Raw genomic sequence first — 26,077 nt, 5'->3', positions numbered from 1 at the left:
GAGGAAGGGCTTGTCAGCCAAAGCAGAGTGAATTCTCCAGATGGGAGGGAGGGCTGGGGGTGGCAGGACCTCGGGCTTCTGTGGGGGCTGCAGATGTGGCTGTGATCATGGGTTGTACAACACGGGCCCTGGGAAACTGGTTATTGAGGTTTATGGAGAAAGTTCCAGGTTATGTGGTCAGCTCCTTCCGTTTGTCTGGTGAGACCAGAGCCGCCATTCCCCTAGGTGGGGGCTGGGCACCAGCAGGCCAGGATGTGACGACACCCGATCCACATCCATCTTGGCTGTCCATTCCCAATCCCCGCCTCACATCTCCCCCAGCCCAGCTGTGACCGCAGGCCGGTTGGGCCTGAGCCACCCGTAATTGAAGTGTCAACTGTGGCGGGGGGGGGGGGGGGGGGGAGGGAAGGAGGGAGAGATGGAGGGAGGGAGCGGGAGGGAGAGGGAGAGGAGGGGAGACAGGTGTAAACGTGGTGTTAGGATGCTCTTGAAGCCGGGCATGGCACCCACTGTTAATCCCAGCTACTCAGGAAACTGAGGTCAAGGGGGTCACAGATCACAGCAGGGCTTCACGGCTGCTCTCTGGCCTCTGCCCCATTCCATTCCACACACCCGGCCCCTTGAACACACGAACTTGCCAATCACCTCAGCGCGTTCTGGTGAGCGGACAGACCGTGTCCCTGAACGTGCGTGCTCCTGTCTGAAGACCGCCCGTGGCCACGCAGAACTCCAAGATCTAGTCGGGCCTCGGCATGAACGGAGCCAGGCTGCGAGCGCAGCGGTGCAGCGCTGCACACACCTGCGGGGTCTCCTCCAAGCCCGTGCACGCACGCGCAGACCAGTCCGTCCTGGCCAGGCGAGGATGGCCACGGCCGTGCGCCACGCCGCGGTGGCCCGCGAGTCTCCTCCCGGCTGTGAGCAGAGGTGCTGCCTCCTCCCGACCCTCCCCGCCTCTCCCGGCCGCACTGCTCACAGCCACGTGGCCCCCAGGGCCCCGTTTTCCTCTCCGGCCACACAACCAAGGGCCGCCTGCTTACCCAGCCGTGCTGTGGCTCCAGCTGGGGTCGCTGCGGGCTTGGCTCCCACAACTTCAGCCCGGTCCTCCAGGAGCCGAGCACGGGGAGCAGGGGGCACGAGGAGGCAGACAGAGGGTGGGGGGTAGGTAGGTGGGCGCGGGGGGGGGCTGCCTGGAGCCTGGGCAGTATGCATCACGTGGGAAGTGGCAGCCCTGAGGGGAGGCAGGTGGCCCGTGGGTGTTACCATGGCCGCTGGGAGGACGAGGCAGCCAGCTCCACTCTGCTGGGTGCTTCTGGACAGGGGAGGTGGCACCTGTCACCATGGCGTCCAAGGCCAGGTTCAGCCCCCCCCCCGCCGCCTCGCCACCCCTCTCCTCACAGAACCCCCACCCCTGCTGCCTGTGAGCAACCCCGCCTACAATCCCGGAAGTCTTTCCTAACTTCTACACACAAAAGGTGCATGAGAGTTTTGAGTGTCTTGCTGGGTGGACTTCCTCCTAGCCAAGTCAGGTCGGCCCAAATGCTTGGCACTGATCTGGGCTTTGGCTGTGTCTCTTGAGTATTCAGGTCTGGGAACCAAAAATACACTTAAAAACCAACTGCAAGCCTGGCACTGGCAGCTCACACCCGTAAGCCTACTCAGGAGGCTGAGCTCTGAGGATCTTGGATCAAAGCCAGCTGCGGCAGCAAAGTCAGGGAGACTTATCTTCAATCTCACACACACAACTGGAAGCAGAGCTGTGGCTCAAGCAGAAGAGCAAAAATGCTCAGGGACAATGCTCAGGTGCTGAGTTCACAGCCCAGGACAGGCACAAAACAAAACAAGAGGGCTGGGAAGGCGGCTCCGTGGTAGAGTGCTTGCCTTGCATGCCTGAGGCCCTGGGTTCGATTCCTCAGCACCACATAAGCAGAAAAAAAGCTAGAAGTGGTGCTGTGGCTCAAGTGGTAGAGCGCTAGCCTTGAGCTGAAGAGCTGAGGGACAGCGCCCAGGCCCAGAGTTCAGGCCCCACGACTGGCCCACCCCCCCAAAAAAAAACCAGAACAAACAAAAAAACAACACACGTACAGTTGCTCCAGGAAAAGTTCTTCCTCTGGCTCCCATACAAAGTGCTGCTCCCAGTCCAGTCCCTCCCTAAACCCCCACTGCTCAGTAACCTCCACTTCCACCCAGTGATCTTCACTACCATCGCCACCACCCAGTGACCTCCATCACCATCACCCAGTGACCCCCATCACCACCACCCAGTGATCTCCATCACCACCACCCAGTGATCTCCATCATCCCCACCGTGATCTCCATCACTATCACCCAGTGACCTCCATCACTACCACCCAGGATCTCCATCACCACACAGTGACCCCCACCACCACCATCCAGTGACCTCCACCACCACCACCCAGTGACCCCCATCACCACCACCCAGTGACCTCCACCACCACCACCCAGGATCTCCATCACCACCCAGTGACCCCCACTGCCACCATCCAGTGACCTCCACCACCACCACCCAGTGACCTCCATCACCACCACCACCCAGTAACCTCCATCACCACCATCACCCAGTGACCTCCATCACCATCACCCAGTGACCTCCATCACCACCATCACCCAGTGACCCCCATCACCACCACCCAGTGACCTCCACCACCACCACCCAGTGATCTCCATCACCACCACCCAGTGATCTCCATCATCCCCACCGTGATCTCCATCACCATCACCCAGTGACCTCCATCACTACCACCCAGGATCTCCATCACCACCCAGTGACCCCCACCGCCACCACCCAGTGACCTCCACCACCACCACCCAGTGACCTCCATCACCCCCCCCCGTGATTTCCACCACCACCCCATCATCTCCATGGCATCGCAGTGTGCAGCAGCAGTCACCTGAGGTAGACACCAAGGCCTGGTCCACATGGCAGTTTTATTAAGAATACACGAATAGGTGGGTCACGCCACAGGGCGCCAGTCAGAGGCTACACGTGTGAAAACTGTAGAAAACTCAAGTGGTAAAGGCGAGACTACAAACCGGGGTCAAGGCTGAAAATTAGCGTCTCATGGCGATCTCTTCATAAAACTCTGTCCTTTATGAATTAAATATAGTGAGAAACACACTCAAAACATATTCACGTTTTTTCCTAATGGGCTCTAGCAACGTATTTAATAACAATAATAAAATAATAATAATAATTAAAAAATCTCTCCTGTTTCTTTGCCAGCTCCTTTCAAAGAGAATTTTAAATATGACTTTAGGTTTTTTTTTTTTAAATACAATCAGGAAATAATTACATTCTTACTATGAAGACATTTTACAACAGCTAGCCATGGTCAATGAATTCTGAAGGGCTGTTAAGGAAACGCTGGTGTTCAAATGCAGAATGTTTCCCTTCTCCGTGGAGAGCTAATTAACCAGATTATCGTCTTCAAAACACCTTTGGTCCCTGGGAAGCGCGGTGTCACCATCCCATTCTGAAATGACGGAGGCCCTGCAGGCGGCACGGGGGGCGCGGGGGGCACGAGGGCTGCCCGGGGGCTGCGGCAGGCCTCCTCCCTCCCGCCCTGGGCCCCTGCTGGCCACACAGAGCCTCGCTGTCTTCCCCACGCAGGGCCGGGCGCTGTGAGGGAGGCTTTCATGGTCAGTTTATTTCACAGTGTGGACCCGGTGCCCAGAGGATTCAGGAAGGAACGGGAACAAAATGGCCGCCTCACAAATCTGAAATCACTGCTCCCACCTAACATTTACTTTAGGAAAGAGGAAGGGAAAGCAAGAGCTTTCATCATGTCACCAGTCTGTGGTGTGCGCCCACGGGCGGCGCTGGGAGGCGGCAGGGCGTGGGGTCACGCAGCCGCTCACCACGCACAGCCACAGCCACTCACCACACACAGCCACAGCCACTCACCACACACAGCCACTCACCACGCACAGCCGCTCACCACGCACAGCCGCTCACCACGCACAGCCGCTCACCACACACAGCCACTCACCACGCAGCCTCTCAACACGCACAGCCGCAGCCGCTCACCACGCGCAGCCGCTCACCACGCGCAGCCGCAGCCGCTCACCACACACAGTCGCTCACCACGTGCAGCCGCAGCCGCTCACCACACGCAGCCGCTCACCACACGCAGCCGCTCACCACACGCAGCTGCTCACCACACAGCCACTCACCACGCGCAGCCGCAGCCGCTCACCACACGCAGCCGCTCACCACACGCAGCCGCTCACCACACGCAGCCGCTCACCACACACAGCCACTCACCACACACAGCCACTCACCACGCGCAGCCGCAGCCGCTCACCACACGCAGCCGCTCACCACACACAGCCACTCACCACGCGCAGCCGCAGCCGCTCACCACGCACAGCCGCTCACCACGCACAGCCGCTCACCACACGCAGCCGCTCACCGTCCCCCCCCTGCAGCGCAGGCCCCCCCCCCCCCCCCGCACACAACCGATGCTTCTGCCCCTTTCATGGTAGCTGCAGTGCCGGGCAGGGGTGGAAGGTGGCTGTCTCCCGGGAGCAGGGGGCCACGGGCTGAAGCTACACCTCCCCAGGGAGGGGTTGGCAGGTTCGCTCTCTGGAAAGGGAGCATGACCAGAAGCTTTGCCCACGGCCCGTGCCCGGCCCACGCCAAGCTGTCCCTCAAGTCCTGCATGTGGATTCCGGCGGAGGCTTGGCAAGGGCAGCCAATCTCCAGCCTGCTGGAGTGGGCTTGGAGACAGCCCAAAGTAACTTGGGGACAAACAAGAGACAGATGTTGCAGACATCTGGGCTGGGCAGCCCGGGGCATGCAGGGAGCAGGCAGGAGAGATTGCGGCCCTGAAGGGGGGAGCGGGGGGGTCACATGGATCCCAGAGAAAGGGTTCTGGAAGATTCCACATGGTAGGCCTATACAGGCCACTGTGACATGTAGGACCACACAGCTGATCCATATTGGTCACCGTGCAGTGCACGGAAGCGAAGTGACAGGAGGAGCCCAAGTCTGGGCCCAGGCTGGGGAGTTCCTAGAAGACGTAAGAAACGCCAAGGGCATCCTTCCAAAGTGTGACTGGAGCGAGCACCAAGTAAGGAGGGGTGTGGAGTGGCAGCTCGGCACAGGGCAGCGCAGGGCGGTGCAGGCCGGTCCTTCCATGGAAAGGCTCAGAGTGGCGCTGGTCTGCCCTCGGCCCCGGCTGCCCTCGGCCACACCCAGGCACGCAGAGGGAGGGTCACTGAGACCACCATCAGCACCCAGCAGGGACCCTGGGCGCGCTCCATATGTACACATATAAATTAAAACTTTGCTATTGAACATATACAAATAAATAACTTACTTTGAAGCAAATGCACTACACGAACTTTCTGATCCAATCTAGAAATGTGAAGGGAGTGCGGGCGGGCGGGCGGGCGCAGACACAGACACGGACGCGGGGACGAGGCGCGAGCTGGCCGCGGGAGCCCTCGCGGGCCTCGGGGCTCGGGATGCGTCTCACCCGCTGCGCTCCTTCAAGATGACTGGTGACGTGAGCAGACGGGTTTTAAACGCAACACGTGCGCGTCAGGAGCCTGGGCGCAGGCCCGAACGCTCGCTCGGCAGGGCCTGACACCGCCGACGTGGGGGGGGGGGCAGGGGGAGCCTGAGGCGGCTCTAGCACCCCACACCCAGACCACAGGCGCTCACCTGCGCCGCCTCCACCCACACCGCCGGCGGAACAGTGGAAGCCTAGGACGGCTCTCCTGGCAAAGCAGCTTGCCGACTGGCACGGCCTAGGAGCCTGGGTCTGGTTAGCTCCATTCGGCCTGCAGGTGGAAAGGATGCAGGGTTTCACCGACTCGCAGGGGTCTCAGAGCCCAGCGGGGTGGGAAGAGCTCTTCCCGTGGCTGGTGAGGACACGGGCCTGGGGGCCACCTGGCCCGTGCCCGGCGTCTCTGTACGGGGACCACAGTAAATGCTGGTGGCGGTGCCCTGCGGGGGGGGCCGCAGACACCGCTGACCCCTCGGGAGCCAAGGGGCTTCGTGGCAAATGGCTTTGCAGTGAATTCAAGGGCGCCGGCCGGGGCGCTCTCCTGCTTCTACAGAAGACCAAAGGCAGCAGCGGGTCTGGAGGCCGTGCTAGGAGCTGAGCTGGCCCTGACAGACGTGGGCATGGACAGGAGGCTGCCCGGGCAGGCCCTGACGGCGCCTCTGTCCTGCAACCTCTTCCTATGCAATAAGAACGTTCTGGATTGTGGGCGAATGGCTTTGTGTGGAGCACTGCTGGGTTCTCTGCTTTTGGGGGGGTGGGGGAAGCCCACACTGGCTGCAGGGGCACAGCCGTGGAAAGTTCTGGCAAGTGCCCTCTGGAGAGCACAGGCAGGGCCAGGCCTCGTGCGTGTCTACAGCGACCGGAGCCCAGGGCTATTGCACGGAGGGCAGGCAGAGGAGCTGGGGGGACCTGGGGCCTGGGTCTGTGCACAGGGGTGCAGGCAGGCGCGTGGCCTGGGGCGCTCTCAACGGCCCTTCTGGGGCTCAAGCTGGCCCAGACCATGGCTGTGAGTCCTGTGCTTTTTTCTTTCCAAGGGAGCTGTGGCCTCCACATCAGCCTCAGCCTCAGGCTGTGGTGGGGGAGGGCTGGGGCCCCGGGCCGAGGGGGACGGGCACACGCGAGACAAGAATGCAAACGCTGCGGCGGGGACGGGAAGGCCGGCCACGGCGTCTCCGCGCTGCCCACGGCCGGCGCCCACGCGGCTGAGAGATACTCAGGTTAAAAAGAACGGCAGCTCAGGTCCTGCGGACAAAGCACCGCACCAACACAACGCTCGCACCACGTCCCTGGGGCTGGGGGCCGGGCAGGGGTGCAGACACTGCCCGCGTGGGCTTGAGGTCTGGGTGGACGAGGACCTGGCGCCCGGAGGCAGAGGCCGGCGGCCAGTCAAGGTGGCAGAAGGGGTCAGAGGCTATGACTTCTCCATCCGACACAGGAGCCTCGTAAACACGGGTCACTCCTTGGTTGCTTCTGCGTTCTGACGATGAAGTCAGACCCCAGTCTTACTAGGAGGCTCTCTCAGGGGCGCCACTGCACCGTAGAGGGGCTGCGCGTGAGCCGCTGGCATCGGCAGGCCATCGCCACTCTGCATCCCGGCTTGTGGCTGGATGGCGCGGCGGTGGCGCGGGGGCGGGGCGGGGTCCCTGGGTGAGGCCGGGGGCCCTGGCCGTCCTCTAGGTCCCATTCTTCAGCTCCCACTCCTGGGGGGAAGGAAGGAGAGCCGCATCAACCCGCACACCGACCGCCAGCTGGCCAGCCTTCAGGACTGAAGGCCGGCGAGTGGCTGGCACCCACCATGATGCAGAGGTTCCCCAGAACGGAACACAGTGGCCCTGGGCCCAGCACTTCCGCTGTGTATCTACACCTATTCTAAAGCAGAGGAAGCGATGGGTGCAGTGGCTCACACCTGTAATCCTAGCCGCTCAGGAGGCTGAGATCTGAGGACTGCATTTCAAAACCAGCTAGAACAGAAAAGTCCATGACAGCAAAAAGCCAGAAGTAGAGCTGTGGCTAAAATGGTAGAGCACCGTCCTTGAGCAAAAAAAAGCCAGGTGGGGATGAGAGGCTCTGAGCTCAAGCCCCAGTGCTGGTTTATAAAACGAAATGAAACTCATGGTGGGGGAAGGTGTCCACAGTGGGAGGTGTGGATAAACAGCCCACCCTAGGAAGAAGGAAGGCAACAGACAGACAGACACCTCAAGTGTTCCCAGTGCCGAGGCTCAGACCGATGGCAGAGCCGCCCGTGGCTCTGGTGTGCGTTTGGCCCGGCAGCCCAGCGCCAGCACCTGACCGGCGCACATCTTTAGGATGTCCTTGGGGTGTCCCCGAGTGTCCCTGCAGGGCGCCCTGCACACGCATCTCCCCTCCCCGCCGCTGGGGACGCCCTGAGGGCCCGGAGCAGCACAGGAGGCGGCCTCGCCCCGTTGCTCGGGACCAGGCCTCCATCGGGCCTCCACCGCGGAGTCCCAGCGCGGCTCCAAGCCCGGATGGCCGCGCACTTCCGAGACGCCGAGGCTGGGCGTGGAAGGCAGTGGGTGCCACCCTGTCGCAGGACGAGGTCCTGTGGCGGCGGCGGAGGTTTCGGGTGTCCCCAGACCCTGGCAGAGGGCCGTGGCGGGAGGGAGGCCCTTCTTCCCTCCGTGAAGCTCACTTACTTGGTCACTCGGCCCGACCCGTGAGCCCAGCCCCGGGCTGAGCCGGGCAGGACGCTGGCTGAGGGCTCCGGCGGGGCCTGAGGTCTGGGCCGCGTTCACTGGCAGCCTCCAGCAGGGGCCCGGCAGTGCGAGGCAGCCCGAGGGAGGCCGCCCGCCCCGCGCCCCGCCCCGCCCCGCGCGCGCCCCGCCCCGCCCCGCGCCCGCCCCGCGCCCGCTCCGCCCCGCCCCGCCCCACCCCGCCCCGCGCCCGCCCCGCCCCGCCCCGCGCCCGCCCCGCGCCCGCCCCGCCCCGCGCCCGCTCCGCCCCGCCCCGCGCCCGCCCCGCCCCGCGCCCGCCCCGCCCCCGCCCCGCCCCGCGCCCGCCCCGCCCCGCGCCCGCCCCGCCCCGCGCCCGCTCCGCCCCGCCCCGCGCCCGCCCCGCCCCGCGCCCGCCCCGCCCCGCGCCCGCCCCGCCCCCGCCCCGCCCCGCGCCCGCTCCGCCCCGCGCCCGCCCCGCCCCGCGCCCGCCCCGCCCCGCGCCCGCTCCGCCCCGCGCCCTAGGAGGCCCGAGGACTCACCTTGGCCTTCTGCAGCACGTGCCCGCGGCAGGGCGAGCTGCCCGTGGCCGGCTGGCTCTTCTTGAGGACGGCGGCGCTGTTGACGGGCAGCGGGCCCTCGGTGTCGCTGGTGTCGCAGCTGGAGATGGGCGAGTTCTCCAGAGTCCGGTGCCGGAAGCCGGGAGACTGCCCGCGAGAGACGCCGTGAGCCGCGCCCCACAGCCTTTCCCCAAAGGATCACACCCCACCCCTCTCACCCTGCAGGGGCGGAACCGGGACCTTGCACAGTTTAGAAGGAGCCCAACCACCCAGTCACCCACCTCCTAGCCCTGAACGCAGCATGCTCCAAAGAACAGACCGGTGACCGGAAGGAGGACACAAGCAGGACCACCACAGACAGTGACCAGCCAGAGGAAGGCCGAGGCACGGGAGGGGGGTGATGGGAGGAGGAGGAAGGCCGAGGCACAGGAGGGGGGTGATGGGAGGGGGAGGAAGTTCCAGACATGAGAGGGAGGTGAGGGGGGGGGGGGAGGTGAGGGGGAGGAAGGCCGAGGCATGGGAGGGGGGTGATGGGAGGAGGAGGAAGGCCGAGGCATGGGAGGGGGGTGATGGGAGGAGGAGGAAGGCCGAGGCACAGGAGGGGGGTGATGGGAGGGGGAGGAAGTTCCAGACATGAGAGGGAGGTGACGGGGGGGGGGGGTGAGGGGGAGGAAGGCCGAGGCATGGGAGGGGGGTGATGGGAGGAGGAGGAAGGCCGAGGCACAGGAGGGGGGTGATGGGAGGAGGAGGAAGGCCGAGGCACAGGAGGGGGGTGATGGGAGGGGGAGGAAGTTCCAGACATGAGAGGGGGGTGACGGGGGGGGGGTGAGGGGGAGGAAGGCCGAGGCGCAGGAGGGGGGTGATGGGAGGGGGGGAAGGCTGAGGCGCAGGAGGGGGGTGATAGGAGGGGGGGAAGGCCGAGGCGTGGGAGGGGGGTGATGGGAAGGGGAGGAAGGCCAAGGCATGGGAGGGGGGTGATGGGAGGGGGAGGAAGGCCGAGGCGCAGGAGGGGAATGATAGGAGGGGGGGGAAGGCCGAGGCACGGGAGGGGGGTGATGGGAGGGGGGGAAGTTTCAGACATGAGAGGGGGGTGACGGGGGGGGTGAGGGGGAGGAAGGGCGAGGCGCAGGAGGGGGGTGATGGGAGGGGGAGGAAGGCCGAGGCATGGGAGGGGGGTGATGGGAGGGGGAGGAAGGCCGAGGCATGGGAGGGGGGTGATGGGAGGGGGAGGAAGGCCGAGGCATGGGAGGGGGTTGATGGGAGGGGGAGGAAGGCCGAGGCGCGGGAGGGGGGTGATGGGAGGGGGAGGAAGGCCGAGGCGCGGGAGGGGGGTGACGGGGTGAGGGGGAGGAAGGCCGAGGCGTGGGAGGGGGGTGACAGGGGGAGGGGGAGGAAGGCCGAGGCGTGGGAGGGGGGTGACGGGGTGAGGGGGAGGAAGGCCAAGGCTGGGGGGGCAGGGAGTGCTGTCTGCTTCCTGTGCTCGGTGCTGGCCCTTGCACGCGGGCTGGCCTTGGAAGGCCTCACTGACACCACCCTGGGGCTACTGAGGCACTTGGACCAGCGTCAGCCCACGATCACATCCCACACAGACCCCGCGCCAGGCGTGACATCAGTGTGCCGTGCCACACCTGCTGCCTGGGAGACAGGACCTGGTGCCACGAGGAAAGGCCCTGGCCTGCCGTCAGCCATGCAGAGGCACGGCCCGCACCCCCCTGCTTGAAGGTCTTGGTGAGGCGGCCAGTGTGCCGACGCCCACGGCCACGCCCAGCCGGGAGCAGGCGCGGCCTCTGGGACGCAGCGCCTCCCCGCCGCGCCCGCTCACCTGCGGGCTGGACGTGCCCGACCTGGGCTCGATGGCCAGCCCCAGGGTGACGCCGCCGGCCAGGGCCTTCCTGAGGCTCTCCTTGACGGCGGTCAGCTCCAGCTCCAGGCTGACCCGCTCCGCCTCCCGCTGCTTACACTCCTCCTCCAGCCTCCGCAGCTTGTCCTCCAGCACCGCCTGGGTCTTCCTGCCTAGGAGACGGGACACGCGGTCTGTGAGGCCCGGCCCCGCCCGGGGGACACAGCACGCTGCGGGGCCCCAGCGCACACGGCTTACACGAGGTGCATCTGAGGGTGCTGCCGACTGACAATCCCGAGGAGGCGGTGTGCGTGCTTCCCATCCACTCACCTGCCACGGGGGTCAGGCCTCGCGCTGCCCCAGGGCGGCAGACACACACAGGGCCCGCCAGTGCCACCCACACCTGCACACTCTGTCCACACCCAACATCCTGGGAGCTCTTCTGCAAAGCACCGCCCTGCAGACTAAAGACCAGGCTGGGAAAGGCGGCTCCATCCCGACTCCACACTGCTTCCAGACCCGTGCCACGCACTTCCCGCTTCCCGCCAGCTCACCCTGCCCTGCACGGCCCCTCCTGTTCTCCTGTTACCACCCAGGGAGCAGTCAGGACAGGTCTGCGCACTGGTCCAAGTGCTGGGAGGGCCTCAGCCTGGATAGGGGGTGGGGAGTACTAAGCTAGCCAGAAGCTTTGGCCTCACACCCTCGGCGGGAGGAACCCAGCCTGGACCAGGGCTCACCTAGACCTGGACCAGGTCTTGCCTAGGTCTGGACCGGATCTCATCTAGAACCGGACCAAGTTTCTCCTAGGTCTAGACTAGGTCTCCCCTGGATTTAGACTGGGTCTTGTCTAATCTGGATTGGACCCGGTCTCGCCTAGATCTGGATCAGGTCTCATCTAGGTCTGGACTGGGTCTGGTCTACAACTGGACCAGGTCTTACCTAGCTCTGGACTGGCTCTTGTCTAGCCCTGGACCAGGTACCATCTACAACTGGATCTGGTCTGCTCTAGCATTAGACCAGGTCTCTCTTACCTAGATCTGGACCGGGTCTCACTTAGGTCTTGACTGGATCTTGCCTAGATCTGGACTGGGTTTCACCTAGACCTGAACCAGGTCTAGTATAGATGTGGACCAGGGCTCACCTAGAACTGGACAGACCTGGTCTAAGTCTGGAGCGGGGCTCACCCCCCCCAGGGGAGATAGATCTAGAAACTGAAGCCAGGCTGTGAGAAACCCCTGCAGGGCAGGAATGCATGACCTGGGACCCCTTCCCCGTAGCTGGGCCTTACTAGCTGACCTTCTCAGCCGGCCCGCTGGCCACCCTCTTCCCCGATCCCTTTCAGGATTCAGCCGCGGCCAGACCCTTCATGGGAGTGGAAAGCAGGTCTGCGCTGTGGAGACCTGAGGGAGGTGCGTGTCCCCAGAGACCACCCCTCCTGCAGACGCGGGCTGCTCTGCCCACACGGGGGCAGCGCCTGCCGAGATGGTGGGCAGAGGTCTTCCCTGTGGATGGGACCTGGGGCTCCAGCTGACAGCCTGGGGTTGGGCCTGGGCTGCAACAGGGCCGTCCATCACACGGGTGCCCGCTGTGGGCTGCCCGGCAGGGCCCAGCCCCAGGAGACAGACGGACGACACCCATCCCCAAGGGGGCAAAGAATGAGCTGGTGACCCGATGCCGCGCCCGCGGAGTGCGGGGGAGTGCCCTACCGGCGTTCACTTCGATGGCCGCCCGCAGGTCCTTCCGCTCCTTACGGAGCTGTGCCAGCCTGTTCCGCAGCGCCTCCTTCCTTTTCAGCAGCTCCTCCTCTTTGGTCTGCAGGCGCTTGGCATCGGCCTCCACCCGGTTCTTGCCGTATTTGTACTGGTCGGCATCTGAACGGACAGTGCGGGGGATTAGCTGGCTCTGCAGAGGCCGTGCGGGGGTGCCCGGCCCTCAGGTCAGAGGGGACCACAGAGCGGGGAGCTGGGGGGCTCAGCCAGAGGAAGCCCGCAGCTGGTCAGGAGCAGGAGACGCGCTGGCCACGTTCTCTAAGACTAGCCACCACTCAATACACGAGCATGGAACGCTCTCAGAGAAGGCCACTGCTTTTCTCCCCCATGAGTTCCTCTCTAACAAGGCTGGAATCTGGAGCCTGTTACCCAAAGTTTGCCAGCCCCCGTCCCTCAGTGCCACAGCTGTTCCTGACCAGGACAGCCACCTCCCGACCTGAGCTCCGTCCCTGGCCTGAGTGTCCTCGCTTCTCCGCAAGGGTTCCTGGGATTGCTGCCTGGAAAAGGAGACCCTGCCCAAACGTGCTGGTCAGGGGGGCTGGCACAGCACGGGGAACTAGGAGGCTCTGCGAGGGTCCCAGGGACCTCCGCTATGTCCCCGACACACTGTCCACACAGGAAAACTGCCAAGTCAGGCAGACTACTGTAACCGCGCCTGTCCCCTGCCAGACGGGAGGCAGCGGCTGCTGCAGCCACCGTGCCGGAGGCTCGGCTGGGGAGAAGGGTATTCTCGGTATTCCACGCCGCCAGGAGCGTGGCACGGCGCAGGCGCACTGCGACTCTGCTGGCGGGCGGCTTGGACAGCGCTGCCCGAGCCATGCCGGATGGGCAGGGGGGACCTGGGGAAGAGCGGACCCAGAACTCACTGGAGGCCGTCCGCTTCACGCCTGCTGCGGACTCTGCCTTTTTCTGCTGACTGCTGGGGGGCTTCCCTTTCCCGGGAACCCCGTTGGATGCCACGGGGGGCTTTTTGCCCTTGAGCTGTGGAAACAGACAGAATATTAAGACACAAGAACCTAACTTTTTTTCCTCCGTGGTTTCCTTCAGCCTCTGACTCTTTATCTAGAACCCAGCTCAGGCTACGGGCAGACAGAGCGGGGCCGCGCTCGGCCCGCAGGTGCTGGACCCTGGGAGGCTGGGAAGGGCCCGGCCCGGCGCCCCAGGACCCCAGGAAGCCTGCGGCGCGGCTCCCGAGGGGCGCGGGGATGGGGGAGCGTGCGTGTACCTGCGTGTGCAGCCCGACAGTCACCCTCCCCACGGAAGAGGTGTTAGTGACAGAGGGGGAGCGGGGCAGGCCGCTGGCCGGGGCCTTGCAGTGGTTAGAGCACAGCCGAGAAGCCTTCCTGTCAGCGGGGGAGGAGCGAGCAAAGATTCTCGGAGACGGCAAGTTATCGTAGAGGCCCGCGTTGTCGTACAACGCCTCTTCTCCCCGGCCTCGGCTGCCGCAGCCAGGAAGGCCGTCCTCCGGGTCCCACTGCAACACACACAGCTGTCGTTAGTGACCCGGCCCGGCCCGGCCGGCGCCAGCCAGAAAGGAGAGCAGCACCCGAACACGCCACATGCGAGACCCCATGCACACGCACACACAGAGACAGGTCGAGAACCCTTTCCTAGGTCACTGGATAAGAACGTGTTTTGTTTTGCCGATTCTTCAAAGCAGAAAGGAGATGTTGATCTGAGCCTTGAGACTGGACAGAGTGTGACAGAAAATAAGGAGGGGTGGTGATGACGCACGCGGGGATGTGACCCAAGGAAGGCTCCACCCACGCCTCTGCACCCATGCTCTGCTCACGCTGTTCCTTAGCTCGAGCCAGCCTTGGAGGGGAGGACGCTGAGGCTGAGCTCAGCCACACGGTGAGCGAGAGGGCGCGCTGGGCAGAGCCCCCAATGGCCGGAGGCCAGGCTGCCGCTGAGCCTCAGATGGTTCTGGGGGGTCAGGGCTCAGAGCCCACCGAGGCTCCCCACAGCCCGCTCAAGCGTGGAGACTGTAGTTCCTGGTCGCTGTCAGCGTGCGCCAGGTCACACCCTTAGGCATTTGAAGCCCCGTGGGGAAGGCGGGTGGACAGCAGCAGCACCGGCAGGGGACTAAAGCAGAGGCGAGCCGCGGCAGACAAAGGCACTCAGGGGCAGACACGGGTACAAAGCAAGCCGCCACTCCACCAACCACCCCCAAGGTATTTTAGGCTTTAAATTGCCAAGCACTTAAAAAAGGAAATATTAATTCATGTGTTCTGCTCATTTCCCTATTTTTATATCTCGCAGCAGCCCTTTCTCCAGACTGTAATTATAGCCTTTTGTGGCAAAAATAGGAAAGGTTTTTATGGCTTTGTGATCACTTCAGCGCGTCTGTTTTGGGCACGTTGGGGACTCTGCAACCTAAAAACAGCGCAGATAAATGGGTGCCAGCGCTCCATGAGGACCTCGGGTGTATTCATCCAGCGCTAGTAACAGTCTAGACCAGACTACTGCTCTCCTAAGACACCGAGGGTGAAGTCACACAGACAACTTAGGACACAGTGGCCCAACCAAGTTTCTAGATTAGAAGTGCGTGTGTGCACTCTGACTCTGTCCCGGTGAGCAGTGGGAAGCACGCTAAATACTAGGTCTGGGTCTGAAAGTGCAAAGGAAGCCCACCAAGGAGTCCACCTGCTGACACAGGCTGGCGCTGACACAGGGAGCAGGCAGGGCTGGGCTGGTGGTGGCACAGGGAGCAGGCTGGGCTGGTGGCACAGGGAGCAGGCAGGGCTGGGCTGGTGACACAGGGAGCAGGCAGGGCTGGGCTGGTGGCACAGGGAGCAGGCTGGGCTGGGCTGGTGGTGGCACAGGGAGCAGGCAGGGCTGGTGGTGACACAGGGGGCAGGCAGGGCTGGTGGTGACACAGGGAGCAGGCAGGGCTGGGCTGGTGGTGGCACAGGGAGCAGGCAGGGCTGGGCTGGTGACACAGAGGGCAGGCAGGGCTGGGCTGGTGGTGGCACGGGGCAGGCAGGGCTGGGCTGGTGACACAGGGAGCAGGCAGGGCTGGGCTGGTGACACAGGGAGCAGGCAGGGCTGGTGGTGACACAGGGAGCAGGCAGGGCTGGGCTGGTGACACAGGGAGCAGGCAGGGCTGGTGGTGACACAGGGAGCAGGCAGGGCTGGGCTGGTAGTGGCACAGGGAGCAGGCTGGGCTGGTGGCACAGGGAGCAGGCAGGGCTGGGCTGGTGACACAGGGAGCAGGCAGGGCTGGGCTGGTGACACAGGGAGCAGGCAGGGCTGGGCTGGTGACACAGGGAGCAGGCAGGGCTGGGCTGGTGGTGGCACAGGGAGCAGGCAGAGCTGGGCTGGTGGTGGCACAGGGGGCAGGCAGGGCTGGGCTGGTGGTGACACAGGGAGCAGGCAGGGCTGGGCTGGTGACACAGGGAGCAGGCAGGGCTGGGCTGGTGGTGGCACAGGGAGCAGGCAGGGCTGGGCTGGTGGTGACACAGGGAGCAGGCAGGGCTGGTGGTGACACAGGGAGCAGGCAGGGCTGGGCTGGTGACACAGGGAGCAGGCAGGGCTGGTGGTGGCATGGGGCAGGCAGGGCTGGTGGTGACACAGGGAGCAGGCAGGGCTGGGCTGGTGACACGGGGCAGGCAGAGCTGGGCTGGTGGTGGCACAGGGGGCAGGCAGGGCTGGGCTGGTGGCACAGGGAGCAGGCAGGGCTGGTGGTGACACAGGGAGCAGGCAGGGCTGGTGGTGGCACAGGGAGCAGGCAGGGCTGGGCTGGTGGCACAGGGAGCAGGCAGAGCTGGGCTGGTGGTGGCACAGGGAGCAGGCAGGGCTGGGCTGGTGGTGACACAGGGAGCAGGCAGGGCTGGTGGTGGCACAGGGGGCAGGCAGGGCTGGGCTGGTGGTGGCACAGGGGGCAGGCAGGGCTGGTGGTGACACAGGGAGCAGGCAGGGCTGGGCTGGTGGTGGCACAGGGAGCAGGCAGGGCTGGGCTGGTGGTGACACAGGGAGCAGGCAGGGCTGGGCTGGTGACACGGGGCAGGCAGAGCTGGGCTGGTGGTGGCACAGGGGGCAGGCAGGGCTGGTGGTGACACAGGGAGCAGGCAGGGCTGGGCTGGTGACACGGGGCAGGCAGAGCTGGGCTGGTGGTGGCACAGGGGGCAGGCAGGGCTGGTGGTGACACAGGGAGCAGGCAGGGCTGGGCTGGTGACACGGGGCAGGCAGAGCTGGGCTGGTGGTGGCACAGGGGGCAGGCAGGGCTGGTGGTGGCACAGGGGGCAGGCAGGGCTGGGGTGGTGACACAGGGGGCAGGCAGGGCTGGGGTGGTGACACAGGGGGCAGGCAGGGCTGGGCTGGTGGTGACACAGGGGGCAGGCAGGGCTGGGCTGGTGCAGAAGAACTTCCGCCCTGACTGGAGCCCAGGGGACGCCTGAGCTCCAGCCTCCCCTCCCTCAGGCCTCCATGGGGCGGACTTCCTGACAACACATTGCAGGAACGAACTTCAGGGGAAGTGAGAAACAAAGCAGTAAGGAAAGAAGAGCCTAAAACATCTGGCCCTCGACGCACTACACGCCTCCGTTTAGAAGATACCTTGGGCTGGGTGTCCAGTGTACATGGCCAGAGCCAGGGGACCCTCAGGGTGGGGGGCTTGCTGCCCTCCCGTCCCACGTCCAGGAACCCTGTGGGTGGCAGCGGCCAGGGCCCGAGCCGGGCTTGCTGGAAGGCGCCGGCCCCGGGCGGAGGCCGGCAGCGCGGGAAGGCACTCACCGCGCCATTGACGCAGGGCACGTCGTCATAGTGCAGCGCGGCCCCGCTGGGGTGGGCGTAGCCGTTGGACGTGCTCCCCACGTACGGGCTGGTGGACACGGCGCGCCTGTTCATGAAGCTGCGGAGAGAGGGAGGAGGCGGTCAGGGCGGGGGGGGGGGGGGTGTCGCGGTCAGGGCGGGGGGGGGGAGGGGCAGGCGGTCAGGGCCGGGGGGGGGAGGGGAGGGCAGGCAGTCAGGGCGGGGGGGGGGGGGTCCACAGTCAGGGCCTGGAGGGGGGCAGGCGGTCAGGGCCGGGGGGAGGGGAGGGCAGGCAGTCAGGGCCCTGGGGGCAGGCGGTGGGGGGGGGGGAGAGGGCAGGGCCTGGGGGCGGTGGCTTCACCCCCTCCTCAGCTCACGGCGGAGGAGGCCCAGGGGCGCCGGCGTTGGCCCGGGGGAGGGCAGGCCGGCCGCCTGGCCTGACTGCAGGGACGGGGACTTGGGATGAGGAGCACAGCAGTCGGCAGAGGGGCTGCCCTGCGCACACATGCCTGAAAAGGCTGACATGGGCCTTTCTGCAAAGTTCTTAGGCCTGTTTGCTACGCTCTTCAGATGTGTCTGAGCCTGGCGCAGCCGAGCCAGCCCAGCGCCCAGCAGCCCCACCACACCCTTCACAGATGAGACTCCATGAGGTAACCAGAAGTGCATTTGGGTCTCCAGGCCCTTGCCCAGCGCCCCCAACCTGGAATTCCTTAGTGCCCGACCATTCCTGTCATCATCACGAGCTCTTTGGCCCCCGCCCGTGGCTGCAGGGAAGGCTGAAGGCTGGCTGCCACACGGGTCATCACCCCACGGAGCCGGGCGCCAGCTGGGGGGGCACAGGGAGGGCCCCACCCCCGCCCTCCCGCCATGGCTCCAGCCCATCCTCACACACCGGCAGGGCCTGGGCCCTGCGATCTTGTGAGCTAGTGCATACTCGACGACTGCAGATGTCACCTGCAGTGCAGCCTGGGGACTGATCGAGGTGTGCTGCAGCCCCACCCCGGCCCTACGGCTGGTGGTGGTACATGGGTGCGTGCGTGCATGCATGGGGGGGGGGGTGTATAGAGTGCTCAGCTTGTGGGCAGGGGTGGGGGTGGGGGAGGTAGGACAGTATGTGCCTCTGGGTCTCACACAGTGGACCAGCTGACTCCTAAGTCACCTAAGAAAACCAAAATGCTGCTCCCACAAAGAACGCCGCAGACCCTGCTTCCTGCTCCCCTGCTGGCCACGGTCAGGCTCAACAAGAGTCTCAGAACTTCAAGGCACTGGTAGCTCACACCCGTGACCCCAGCTCCTTAGGAGGATCAGATCCTGCCTGGGCAGGAAAATCCGAGACTCTTCTCTCCAATTAACCATCAAAAAGCTGAAAGTAGAGCCATGGCTCAAGTGACAGAACACCAGCCTTGATTGCAAAAGCTTAGGGACAGCCCGGGGCCCTGAATTCAAGCCCCAGGACCAGCACCCTGTGTCTCGGCCTCCCTGTCCAGCAGCCCCCTCCCTTTCCCCTTTGCCTGTCCCCTGGCTCTCCCCCCCGCAGTGTCTTAGCTTGTCCATCTGCTGGTCCACTGCAGGACGCTGGTGGCCTGTGCAGATCTGGTGAGATGCCTCCACACACCAGTTGCCCATGAGGCTAGCGGCGCAGACAGCAGACAGCCTGGCTCCCAGGGAAGAAAGAGCCTGGAGCAAACAGATCTTCTGCTCCAACACAGCCAGAGATAAAAATCACACAGGAAAGCAGGTCTCCCTTACTAGTTCTGTGTCTTCCCAGATTAAAAAAAAAAAAAAAAAAAAGCGGAGTGTTAAGAGGACTTAGGGGATAAGGTGAAAACGGCCTCTCAGCAGCACCCTGGGCTCTGAGCCTGTCCTGAGAAAGCACCACTGCCCCCTGCTGGCAAAGGACGGCATGCACACGCCTCTCCCCCTAGTTACTGGCTTCTGGCACACTGAAGGTACACAGAAGTAAACGTGAAAGAACACAAGAGGGAGAAGAAAATGAAGAGGAAGTAGGGCGCTGGTGGCTTACACCTATTGGCCTAACTACTCGGGAGGCTGAGATCTGAGGGTCATGGCTGGCTTCCGCCAGCTCTTGAGTCTCTTATCTCCAATTAGTCACAGAAAAAGCTAGAAGTGAGTATAGCTCAAGCTTAGAGTGCTGGCCTTGAGCAAGAGGAGCTCAGGGACAGCACCCAGGCCCAGCCACCCTGGTGCCCACACCACCAGCTGAGGCAGAACTCCTGTTGTCCAGACCTGGCTGACTACCATATGAACCACGCCCAGCTGCCTGCAGCAGTCTCAGAATGGTAGATGCCAAGTTCGGCTAAGTTCCACAGAGAAAAAAAAAGACCTTCGTCTGCTGCACTGAGGTCAGCCTGGGTCCAGCAGTGCTACTGCGAGCTCTGGTCACAGAGCAGACCACACCAGGGACGCCCCGGACACCCTGGGGGTCACAGTGCAGGTATCGGGAAGGTGGGTCCTAGACACCCTGCTGGGCATCTGTGGACCGCACCTAGCTGCTGCCGCCCAGGTTCCTGACATTTTTTTAAGGAAATAACCACAGTTCGGGAGAATGTTTTTGCACAAAGCACCATTTTGCAAAGCCACAATTCAAACTCAGAACACTAGAAAGACGCTTTCACACCTCAGTCCTCTTATGGCAATGTGCCTCCTCTCCAGCCCACAGGCCAAACTCAGCCCTCTGCTTGTTTTGCCAATCAAGTTTTCTTTCTTTCTTTTTTTTTTTTTTTGGGCCCGGTCATGGGGCCTGAACTCTGGGCCTGGGCGCTGTCCCTCAGCTCTTCAGCTCAAGGCGAGCGCTCTACCACTCGAGCTACAGCGCCACTTCTGGTTTTCTGGTGGTTTATTGGAGATAGGAGTCTCGCGGTCTTTCCTGCCCGGGCTGGCTTTGAACCGCGATCCTCAGATCTCAGCCTCCTGAGTAGCTAGGATTACAGGCGTGAGCCACCAGCGCCCGGTAAATAAAGTTTTCTTGAAACACAGACACATCCATTTTTCTGTTATGTATTAAGTCTGCCTGAGACAGTGGAGCTGGGCGCATGTAACTAACTGCCGATATCTGGCCAACAAAATCAGTGTTTACTACGGGTCGTTTACCCAGCAAGTTGGCCAACCCTTGCACTACAGGACATCTCAGAGGGAAGGAGTGACCAAATATTTCAGCAAAATCTAGAGGACCACCACAGCAAAGGGAAGGTGTTGGGCTTGCTCTGTCTAATGCCCGGGGTCTCACCAGAAGGTCTGCTTGGCAGTCTGGATGACGTTTGCTGACATCTCCACATCTATGTAGTCGTAGTGCAGGGCTCCCGGGTCCGTGGACGAGCCCGTCTCAGACAGCAGGATCCCGATCCATCGGCCCATGTCCTCCGAAGATGCCGCCTGTGCAGGAACAGCGTGTTCTCTTCAGCCACAGACAACTGCTTGCACAAGAAGTGTTACCATGTTGTCCCAGGAAGGGAGCAACCCAGCTGGTGTGTGTGTGTGGGGGTGTGTGTGTGTGTGTGTGTAACAAACAGGGAAAGCCAAGGTCCCAGTCACCCTTGGTGAAGACAATCTGTGTGTGTGTGTGTGTGTGTGTGTGTGTGTGTGTGTGTGTGTGTGTCTCTCTCTCTCTCTCTCTCTCTCTCTCTCTCTCTCTCTCTCTCTCTCTCTCTCTGGGGTTAGAAAGCCTCCTTCCTTTGTCAACCAAGGCTGGCTGTGGACAGTGACACAGACGCGACCTGCCAGAGTGGCCCTGCTTCTCCTGGGCAGAGGGGACAAAATCACCTCCGTGTCGGCTGTGCCTCCACAGCCAAGATGCTGCCCACCGTCCAGGTGGCCTTGTGGAGCCATCTTCAACATGGTGGCAAGTCTGAAATATATCCCTAAGATTACACTCGCTAAGGCCGGGCACCAGCGGCGGCTCACGCCTGTCATCCTAGCTACTCAAGAGGCTGAGATCTGAGGATCATGGCTCAAAGCCAGCCAGGGCAGGAAAGTTCATAAGACTCTCATCTCTAATTAACCAGCAGAAAGCCAGAAGCAGAGCTGTGCACAAGGGGTTGAGCATCACACCCAAGCAAAAACAGCCAAGCAACAGTGCAAGGCTCTCAGTTCAAGTTCTAGCACTGGCACAAGAAAGTAAAAAAGAAGGAAATTTAAAAAGTGATCAATACGTTGAACGGACCCTTCTTTTCCATACCATATACCAGTCCTTTTGAGAACGTGCCAGTGGCAGGAAGACGCTGGTGTGGTTGATGCTGGCTGGTGGCTGCCACCCCCAAGTCACAAGCCACTGTGGCCAGCGGGGCAAACAGGGGGCTGGGGGTGGGGATAGATCTGACTGTGCATCCCAGAGAGCGAGCATGAGTCTGGGGCTGCAGATCACAGCGAATTGACACGGCAACTTGCATTTTCAAAAAGCACAAATGTGGCCAGGCGGGGTGACTCAGGCCTGTAATTGCAGCTACTCAGGAGGCAGAGATGAGGAGGAATAAGATTTGCAGCAGCCCGGGGAATCTGGACAAATAATCTGTGCGTGGCAGTGGGTGTCTGTCATCCGGCTGTACAGAGGCTTGTAGGGTTGCGGCCCAAGGCTCCTGGGTCAAAAATCCAAGAACCTACTTGAAAATAACTACAGCAAAAAAGGCTAGGAGTGACTCCGGCGGCAGGACGTCCGCTCAGCCAGCGCAAGGCCTAGTTCAAACCCTAGCACCACCAAAACAGGCACACACTGACTTAAGTACCTGTTACCCCTGTGTACATCACTTTCTTTGTTGTTGTTGGTCATGGAGCTTGAACTCTGGGCCTGGGTGCTGTCCCTGAGCTCTTCAGCTCAAGGCAAGCACTCTACCACTTCCAGTTTCCTGGTGGTTAATTGGAGTTAAAGAATCTTATGGACTTTCCTGCCCAGGCTGGCTTTGAACCGTGATCCTCAGATCTCAGTCTCCTGAGTAGCTAGCATTACAGGCTTGAGCCACCAGTGCCCAGCTGTACATCACTTTTATAATAACAATAAAACGCAAAAATAGCTAAATAAAATGTAACAATTAACGATTAGTATTTCTAAAACCTATTTAACCTATTTAACCCCTCCATCTGCACGTACACCCAGATCAAACTCTAAACGCCCAGACCTCATATGTGCCAGAAGATCCGTAACCTTCCAAGAAACCCCCCAAATGCACACACGCATGCACACAGGTTTCTGTCCTTCCCCAAAATCAAGTCATGAGTGTGGACTGGGGCTGGGCTGTGGCTCAGTGGCACCACACTTTAGCAGGCGGGAGTCACTAGGTCCACATGTACACGCATGCGTGTGCATCTCTGAATTATTATAACGAGAAGCAGCCACACAAGGAATGTGATGCTGGCACATGAAGTCAGGGTCTACTCTTCCACCCATGAGAAGTCTGGCTCGTGGTTCTACCTGTAGGGTGTCAGGTGGCCCCCAAACACTTGCTCCACGAGGAACAGAGAACAGAGAAAAAGGGGCACCTGGCACAGCTCAAAGGCAGCCAGTCGTAAGGAACAAAGAAGTTTACAACAAGCTGTTCCTGCACTTGGGACAGATGTCCTCGCGTGGAACTGTGTCACGTAACTTCCGTGCAAGCAGAGGGAAGCAGCAGCAAACCCAACATGGCCAATATGGCCAACGCTGGCAGCTCGGGGCTGTGGGGCCCGCCTGCCTCTCTCCAAACCCGAGAGGAACTGGGAGAAGGGCAGCGGGTAACAGAGCCAGCCGGTGGTGTGCGGGAAGATGGCCAGCTCCGGTGCTGGATCACGCGGATTTGGGGACCCACATGCACCCTGGGACATGCTCAGGAGGGATCATGCGGCTTGGGGGCCCACATGCACCCCAGGACACTCTCCAGAGGGGTCACGCAGATTTGGGGGCCCACATGCACCCCAGGACACTCTCCAGAGGGGTCACGCAGATTTGGGGGCCCGCGCACCCCGGGACACTCTCCAGAGGGGTCACTTGGATTTGGGGGCCCACGCACACCCCGGGACACTCTCCAGAGGGGTCACTTGGATTTGGGGGCCCACGCACACCCCGGGACACTCTCCAGAGAGGTCACTTGGATTTGGGGGCCCGCACGCCCCGGGACACTCTCCAGAGGGGTCACTTGGATTTGGGGGCCCACGCACCCCGGGACACTCTCCAGAGGGGTCACTTGGATTTGGGGGCCCACGCACACCCCGGGACACTCACCTCAAGCACGGCCACCTCCTGCCCGTTGCGGAGCAGCCGGAAGGTGAGCGGGTGCTTGGAGTCCAGGCCGGCGGTCACCTCGCAGCCGCGGAGCGGGATGGAGACCACGTGGGTCTTCAGGTCCGTCCGGTCCTTGTGGAGCACCAGCTTGCCGTCCTTCACCCGGCACCAGCGCTCCCGCCAGCGGCTGTTGGACAGCACGTTCAGGTAGCCTGCGGGGACAGGGACAGCGCGTGGTGGCCTCCCGGGGGACAGACGGGGAGGGGTCCTGCCAGGTCCCCGGCTTGGCCTCCTTGGCGTGGCCATGGATATAAAACACGCCCCACACAGCAAGTTTTCAATGCAAGTTCCCAGAAATAAGAAGAGGACAGCTCCAAAGGAACAGGGTGGGCAACGGTGCTGGCGGGAGCCCCAACAGCTCCAAGGACCAGCTCTCGTGCCCAGGGCTTCCGTGCGGCCCTGAGAACACGGCAGTGGGTGACCAGCGTTAGAGGCTGGGACAGGATAACCACGGAACGGGCCTGCGGGAGGCCAGGTTGTTCTCAGGAGCAGCCAACACCCGAGCAGGGCCGAAGCCATTGGAAGGCGGACTTGGGCTTGGGGCTTCCAAGCCCCTCCCACACGGTCCTGCAGGGCGGGGTCACCGAGCACCGCCCACCAACCAGAGCTGGCGTTTCCTGACGTGCCAGCCATAGAGGCCTGTCCTATTTAGACCAGGGAACGCCAGGTTTTAACACTTCAGACGTGTTCAGTTTAAGAAAGGGAAAATAGAATAAAGAATACAGCCCTGGACAGTGGACTTGCTGGCGTAGTCAGGACATCAGGGACAGCGCGCCCTCCTCGGCAGTGGCCCCCTTCTGCCCCGCACAGCCCAGGGGGACCCCAAGCAGCCATCTTCTGGGGCGAAAACACCGAGAAGGGAGGGGCCAGGCAGGGAAATGGCAGAGCACCCTGAGAGGGGATGTAGAGGGACTGCACTATCTCAGGATCCTCTCCACCCAACGCCCAAGCCTGGCTCCTGAGTGAAACCAGCTCAGCTCCCCGTCCTTCATGCTGGAGCACACCTCTGCCACCAGGGGGCGAGTCGACCGGCCCACGCAGCAGGGCTCTCCCGGTGAACTCCGCCCCCAGACCTGCCACACCGGCCGGAGGCTGGGGTTTTGTGCAGTTTGTTTGGTCCCATGTACTACAGGGTGCTACTCACTGTAGCCTAAAACCTTGGGAATTTCCGTTTAATGTGGCTTTTGTGACTTGGTCTCAGGGCCTCCTACACTTACTTCGACTTTTTCACTCAAGGCTGCTACTCTGCTACTTGAGCCATGCCTCCGTGCCCTTGGTTCAATATTTTGAAATGATTTCTGCTCCAAATTCTAAAGCAAGAACTTCCCCAGCCATGTTACAAGAACATTTCAGCAGAACCCTAAAGTTGACCTACAGGCCTGAGAGTAAATAAACCACGCAAAAGCGCCTGCCGGGGCAGCAGCCGGCTGCCAGGGGCTCGGATTCGGGCATCTGTGCAGAGGCAGGCAGGCAGCTTCTAGGGCCTGTTCACCTCCGAGAGGGGACCCACAGCCGCCCGACAGAGTGTGCCCAGAGGTCACGAGCGGCAAACCTTACCTCTGAGAGCCGCTCCATCCCAATGAGTAACTTGGAGTTGTCTTGGCAGGGGTGGGGCCGGGAGGGGCAGTGTGAGACACCGTGTGTCATATCACGCACCGCCCACAGGGGCCACCAAGCTCACTACTGCCTCCCGCTGGCCTCCGGGGCAGAGGGCTTCGTGTGCCCGCCCAATATGGGCTCCCAGGTTGGTGGGGGGTACCTGAACCACACAGAGTGCTGCGTAAGAAGCCTATGCTGTCACTGCAATGTCCACGGCAGGAAGCCATGCGACAGGGGACATGTCCACCAGATCATGCAGACCCCGCCAAGCCCACCGTCTAGGCCGCTCCTGACACAGCTCCTGTGGTCCTGCATGAGGCTTGGGGCTTAGCAATTTGTGGTTGGTTTCAAAAGCTTGGGTGAGCCAGGCACTGGCGACTCATGCTTGTAATGTGAGCTACTCAGCAAGCTGAGATCTGAGTGTCTGGGTTCAAAGCCAGCATGGGCAGCAAAGACTGTGAGACTTACCGCCAATTAACCAGTGAAAAGCTGAAAGTAGCGCCATGTCTGAAGTGGCAGAGCACCAGACTTGAGGGGAAAAAAAAACTAGGGACAGCACCCAGGCCCTGAGTTCAAGCCTCAACACACACACACACACACACAAAGCCTGGGTGACATAGTCTGGGGTGCTGGCCTTGACCACGGGAGGACGGGGTGCAGTCCTGACCCAACAGCTTCCTGAGTGTGGAGTGGTCCTCAGGACCCGTGAGCGCAGGGCCCACAGCACTCACACTGTGGTCGGGGAGACCTCGCTTGTGTCTGGTCACCACCAGGGGCTGTGTGGGAAGCTGACTGAATCCACGGTAACTCCTCAAAGGAGGCCGGGCATGGGACAGCCACGGCGGATGCTGCAGAGCAGGGGGTCCGGCCGGGCGCAGTCTGAGCAACCCATGCCAGGAGCCCTGGGGGGAGCCTGCCCTCCCCGGCAAGGCCCACGCATGCGCACCTCTTCGGCCTGCCCAGCTGCTCTGCCCTTCCAGCCGGCCGCTCTGCTCAGCATCCCCGGAGTGGAGGCTGCAGCTGTAGAGGCTCAGCTTGGTGCCCTGGGCCTGAGCCCAGTTTCTTTCCTCTGCCTGAACCTCTCCCACT

General features: G+C 62.5%; 1 protein-coding gene across 4 annotated transcripts in view; it reads right to left on the bottom strand.

Annotated features, from left to right (window-relative positions):
* Nucleotides 1-4,479: 4,479 nt before the first annotated feature.
* Afap1 (actin filament associated protein 1) overlaps nucleotides 4,480-26,077 on the bottom strand; it is an 82,072-nt gene continuing 60,474 nt past the window's right edge. For 3 of the 4 annotated variants that reach the window (XM_070021785.1, XM_070021786.1, XM_070021788.1), the window contains exons 10-18: nucleotides 23,330-23,541; nucleotides 20,369-20,514; nucleotides 17,104-17,221; nucleotides 13,595-13,843; nucleotides 13,236-13,350; nucleotides 12,307-12,471; nucleotides 10,583-10,773; nucleotides 8,743-8,907; nucleotides 4,480-7,231 (exon numbers count right to left, since the gene is read on the bottom strand). In XM_070021785.1, the coding sequence (XP_069877886.1) occupies nucleotides 7,205-7,231; nucleotides 8,743-8,907; nucleotides 10,583-10,773; nucleotides 12,307-12,471; nucleotides 13,236-13,350; nucleotides 13,595-13,843; nucleotides 17,104-17,221; nucleotides 20,369-20,514; nucleotides 23,330-23,541 (1,388 nt within the window). In that variant the 3' untranslated portion in view covers nucleotides 4,480-7,204. The remainder of the gene's footprint in view (nucleotides 7,232-8,742; nucleotides 8,908-10,582; nucleotides 10,774-12,306; nucleotides 12,472-13,235; nucleotides 13,351-13,594; nucleotides 13,844-17,103; nucleotides 17,222-20,368; nucleotides 20,515-23,329; nucleotides 23,542-26,077) is intronic. The other variant, XM_070021789.1, reaches the window with a different exon arrangement.

This window comes from Dipodomys merriami, unplaced genomic scaffold (assembly GCF_024711535.1).
Source record: "Dipodomys merriami isolate MVZ:Mamm:240054 unplaced genomic scaffold, mDipMer1.0.p SCAF_143, whole genome shotgun sequence".
NCBI classification, from domain to species: domain Eukaryota; kingdom Metazoa; phylum Chordata; class Mammalia; order Rodentia; family Heteromyidae; genus Dipodomys; species Dipodomys merriami.
Note: the sequence above shows the minus strand (reverse complement) of the source record. Positions and strands in the feature narration are given on the sequence as shown.